The 4,683-nt window shown below is 68.7% G+C and overlaps 1 protein-coding gene across 3 annotated transcripts; it reads right to left on the bottom strand.

The window, feature by feature from the left end:
- Positions 1-550: 550 nt before the first annotated feature.
- Positions 551-3,661, bottom strand: EGR3 (early growth response 3). Of its 3 annotated transcripts, none has more exons than XM_054294671.1 (2): positions 3,137-3,234; positions 551-2,300 (listed from the first exon to the last, which is right to left on the bottom strand). In XM_054294671.1, exon 2 carries the CDS (start codon positions 2,290-2,292, stop codon positions 1,261-1,263), a length of 1,032 nt encoding a protein of 343 aa, XP_054150646.1. In that variant the 5' UTR covers positions 2,293-2,300; positions 3,137-3,234; the 3' UTR covers positions 551-1,260. The 3 variants fall into 3 exon arrangements, with proteins under 3 accessions (XP_054150646.1, XP_054150648.1, XP_054150647.1); XM_054294673.1 differs by lacking the exon at positions 3,137-3,234 and adding an exon at positions 2,587-2,740; XM_054294672.1 differs by lacking the exon at positions 3,137-3,234 and adding an exon at positions 3,373-3,661 and having other exon boundaries at positions 553-2,300.
- Positions 3,662-4,683: the final 1,022 nt, after the last annotated feature.

Below are 4,683 nucleotides of genomic sequence, written 5' to 3'. Positions count from 1 at the left end.
GAAAAAAAAAATAATAATAAAATAGAGGACTAATTGATTTTTCTCCTCCATAGTTGGGTGGTTGTTTTAAAGTGACCAAATAAAATAAAATAAAAATATCTCACATTATAAAAAGTATTCAGCAAAATACTGGGGTGCTTTTTCTTTTTTTCCCTGTATTTCTGTAAAGAATTTCCCTTCTGCTGAAAACAAAGAAAAAAAAATAAAAAGGAAAAGAAACCAAAAATAAGAAAACGAACCCAAAAGCTGCTGCCGGGACATCGCTCCCCAGAGTTGGGGGGACCCGCAGAGCTGCCCCCCGCCCCCCCAGCCTGGCTCGGGGGGCTGAGCCCTCTTACCTCCAGCACGGGGAGCCGGTGCTTGGGGACACGGGGGGGACACGGGGCTGGGGAGGGCAGCAGGAGCGCCAGGCCCAGCGAGGAGAGGAGCCAGATCAGCTCCATCCATCCATCCATCCATCCATCCATCCATCCATCCATCCATCCGTCATCCATCCATCCGCCATCCATCCATCCATCCATCCATCCATCCGTCATCCATCCATCCGCCATCCATCCATCCATCCATCCATCCATCCATCCATCCATCCGTCCATCCATCCTTTATCCATCCATCCATCCCTCACGGATCCTGGAGCGCGCAGCCCCGGGGCAGCCGGGCAGGACGGGACCGGGGTGGGGGCAGATCCTGGAGCAGCCACCCGGACCGAGCCCCGGGATCCGGGTGAGCCGGGAGCATCCCCGGGATCGGCCGCCGGGGCAGCCCCGAGCCGGGAGGTGCCGGGTGAGGGCCGGGATGGGGCAATCCAGCCGGGATCCGGGCGGTGCGAGTAATCCAGGAGCCGGGAGAGCCGGGCAAGGAGGGTGCGGACGGCCCGGCCCCGGGCGGGATGCGGGAGGTGCGGGAGCAGGCGGCCGGGATCCGGGCAGGGCGGGCGGCCCGGGCCCGGGCAGGGCGGGTGGAAGCAGCCGGGACGTGGAAGGTGCAGGAGCAGGCAGCCGGGATCCGGGTGCTGCGAGCAATCCCAGCGCGGGCAGCGCAGAGTCCGGGCAATCCGGGCGCGGGCGGTGCGGGTCCCATCGATCCAAGTGCAGGCGGGATCCAGGTGCGGGCAGCCTGGACCCGGTCAATCCGGGTGCGGGCAGAGCGGACCCGTCGCAGCGCAAGCCCGGTATCCTGAACACCGTGGGGTTCCCCCCGGAGCGGTGCCGAGGGCAAGGGGAGGAGAAGGGGTGCCACCGCGCCGCCCCCCACAATCCCTCAAGCGCACGTGGTGACGGCGGGGGCGAGGGCGACGGGCGGCGAGGTGGTGGCGGTGGCGGCGGGGGGCGCGGCGGGGGGCTGCACCCCCGAGCCCTTCTCGGCCTTCTTCTCCTTCTGCTTGAGGTGGATCTTGGCGTGCCGCTTGCGCTCGTCGGAGCGGGCGAACTTGCGGCCGCAGAACTCGCAGGCGAAGGGCTTCTCGCCGGTGTGGGTGCGGATGTGGGTGGTGAGGTGGTCGCTGCGGCTGAAGCTCCGCATGCAGATGCGGCACTGGAAGGGCTTGTGGCCCGTGTGTATGCGGAGGTGACGGGTGAGCTCGTCGGAGCGGGAGAAGCGGCGGTCGCAGCCCTCGGCCGGGCAGGCGTGGGGCCGCTCGTGCAGCGGCGTCTTGCTGGGCCGGTTGGGATACTTGCGGGGTCGGATGGGCTTGAGCGTGAGCGGCGGCTGCGGCAGCCCCCCGAAACCCGGGTGGATCTGCTTGTCCTTGAAGGCCTTGATGGTCTCCAGCGGGGTGATGGGGGGCGGGTTGACGCGGATGGGGTCCAAGCTCTGGAAGGGTTTGTGCTCCGTGATGGTGCCCATGTCGTTGGGGTGGTGGTAGAGGTTATAGTCTGGGATCATGGGGAAGAGGTTGCTGTCCAAGGCGGGCTTGGCCGCCTGGTAATCCTGGGGGGAGTAGGTGAGGCCGGGGTTGCTCTGGGGGTCGTGGAAGGAGACGGGCTCTGGGTAGAGGTCACTGCAGGAGGAGTAGGGCGGCAGCGCGGGGTACATCTGGTCCACCTCGCCCTGCGGCGGCCCCATGCTGCCCGCCGAGCTCTGCGTGCTGGTGAGCGCGCCCGAGGACGGCGGCACCCCCAGGATGCCGGCGCTCATCAGGCTGATGATGTTGTCCTGGCACCAGTTGGAGGGCGAGTCAAAAGCGAATTTCCCCAGGTAGGTGACAGTCTTGTTGCCCGGGGCGGGTTGAAAAGTGCCCGAGTAGGAGGACAATTCCTGACCGGCCTTTTCGTTCGCTAAGCCAATGTCCATAACATTATCTGCAAAGTGCGAGAGAAGCGGGGCACGGTAAGCCGGGAGGGCCCGGGGATGCACCGGCAGATGCTCCGGGGGATGCTCCGGGCAGCGGGGATGCGCCAGTTCCCCCTCGCCTCGCTCCCCCCTTCCCCTCGCCGCTTCCACCCCGCATATGCGGCGCTGCCTGCCGGGGGTCCCGACGATGCGGGGCCGCCCGCGCCGCCCCCGCGAGGAGCTGCCCCTGGTGGGTGGGTGGGTGGGTGTGTGGGGGGGACACCCCGCCGCCGCGCCGCCGGAGGAAGGAGGTACCTGCGGCTACAGGTAGGCTTCCTCCCCGTCCAGCCCCGGCAGCGCTGGGCACTCCGCGGAGCCGGGGCCGCGGCCGCCGACGCCGTTACCAACTCGCCGCCTTCCCTGCGCCGAGCCCCGGCGAGGAGAAACACGGGGATGGGGATGGGGATGGGGAGGGGGGGTTTAGCCTGGCGGGGCTCCGCGTGGGAGCGGGGACACGCGGGGAGCACCCGCCCCTGCCGCCCTCGGCGCTCACCTGTGCCCCCCAGATCAGACCCTCCCTCTCTCCCGTGCCCCCCCCCGCCCCGTTTCCCCCAGCCCCGCGCTCCGGGAAAGTCGGCGCCGCGTCCCGGGGAGCCCACGCTGCCGCCGCCGCCGCTGCGGGCTGTGGGGGGGCGGCTGCCACGGCCACGCGCGTCCGCGGCGCCTCCGCACCCGCGCGGATCCCGGCGCGGGCGGGCGGCCCCTGCGCGACTCGGGGGTGCCCGGCCTTCCCCTGGTCCCCTCGGCCCTCCGGCTTCTCCACCCGCGCTCTCCTCCCCACGGAGCGCGGCCGCCGTCCCCGTACCTGCGGCGGCGGCTCGGCGGCGGCAGCGCTCGGCGGAGCCCTGCAGCGATCGCGCGGAGACACGGCGAGGAAAGGGAAAGGGGTGGGTGGGTGCGGGGGGGGGGACGCTCCCCAGCCCCAGCTCTTCCCTTCCCTCCGAGGCTCCATGACACCCTACCCACAGCATCCTCCTCCTCGCCCCACCGGCTCCCCCCCTGCTCCTGCCTTTTCCCCATTTTCCTCCCCTCCCGCTTTACCTGCAGCCATCTGGTTGTAGTGAGCCACCGAGTCGCTGGTGCTGGAGAAGATATTCAAAGAGTTGGGGATCTCCTCTGGGTACAGATTGTCAGGCAATTGGTTCATCAAAGTGTTCATGGTCCCCGGCAGCTTCTCCAGTAGTTTGCCTGTCATAGCACTGGAGGAAAAGGCTGGTTCAACGTGGCTCCGAGCTCGGCTCCCGAGGAAACAACATCCGAGTGGCAAATCCGTGCGAGGGAAATCATGCAAGAAGAAAAGTTGGGGCGGGGGCGGCGGGGGGGAGGAGGAGGAGGAGGCGGGGGGGGGGCTGGGGGTGGCCGCGGAGGAGGGGGCGCGGGGGGGGCGCGGTCCTCCGTGGGTCCCTTGGTGGTGTTTCCTCGAGGGGGAGGGGGCGATCTGGCTGGCAGATGTGGTTGTAGAAGCTGGGGGGGTGGTGGTGGTGGGGGGGGAGGATTTAACCCCTCCTCTCTCGCTCTCTCTCAATCTCTCGCTCTCTCTCGCCGGCTCCCGGCCCCGCTTCCCCCGCGCTCGGCCCCGCTCCGCTCGCCGGTTCCTTCTCTGCCGCCCGACTGCTCCGCCGGGGACTCCGCGGGGCCTTTATGCGGGAGCGCTCCGTGACGTAGCTGCCCATATATGGACAGACAAAGCCGAGCCGAGGCCGAGACGTCACAATGGAAGCTCCGCACAATGGAACGTTGGGGAGAGCAGGAAGCGGGGCCGGCGAGCGCGGGGACGGGGGACAGGGGAGCGGACCGGGGCAACCGGGCACCCTGCACCGGCCAAGGGGAGCCGGGCACCGGATATCGGCCTGGGGGAAGCGGCAACGGGGCAAGGGGGACGGGGCGCCGGATGCCGGGCAAAGGGGATCGGGCAGCAGGCACGCTGGCATCGGGGAAGGGGTACCCGGTACCGGGCGTCCTGCATGGGGAACTGAGGACCGGGACCTGGGCATCCCGCACCGGATGAGGGGTACCGGGCTGCCTGCAGCGAGCACCGGGCATCCTGCACGGGGTACCAGGCTGCCTGCACCTGGCAGTGGGCAGCAGGAAGGAACCCTGTGCAGGGCACCGGGCATCCTGCACTTGGCACCGAGTCCGGGGTACCGGGCGTGCTTCAGGCATCCCGCACCGGGCACCCTGCACAGGCACCCCGCACGGGGCACCGGGCACAGCGCACCGGGCAGGGGTCTCCCCGCCTGCGCTGCATCCCCCGCGCCGAGCGGTGCCGTCCCCGTTCGCAGGGCGGGCGGCGGCGGCTCCAGCGCTTCCAGCCCGGATCGTCCCCCCGGGAAGCGGCGGGGGCGCGGGGCC

Source organism: Melozone crissalis, unplaced genomic scaffold (genome assembly GCF_028551555.1).
Source record: "Melozone crissalis strain CALT ecotype California unplaced genomic scaffold, PUWL_Pcris_2 ptg000295l_1, whole genome shotgun sequence".
Taxonomy (NCBI): Eukaryota; Metazoa; Chordata; class Aves; order Passeriformes; family Passerellidae; genus Melozone; species Melozone crissalis.
The sequence above is the reverse complement of the archived record's forward strand: the minus strand, read 5'-3'. Positions and strand labels throughout refer to the sequence as shown.

Bases quoted from the DNA above. Each gene is read 5' to 3' on its own strand.
- EGR3 (XM_054294672.1), bottom strand. From the start codon at position 3,526: ATGACAGGCAAACTACTGGAGAAGCTGCCGGGGACCATGAACACTTTG. The intron at 2,301-3,372 runs GTAAAGCGGGAG...CGCACTTTGCAG, and splicing joins CTACAACCAGATGGCTGCAG to ATAATGTTATGGACATTGGC.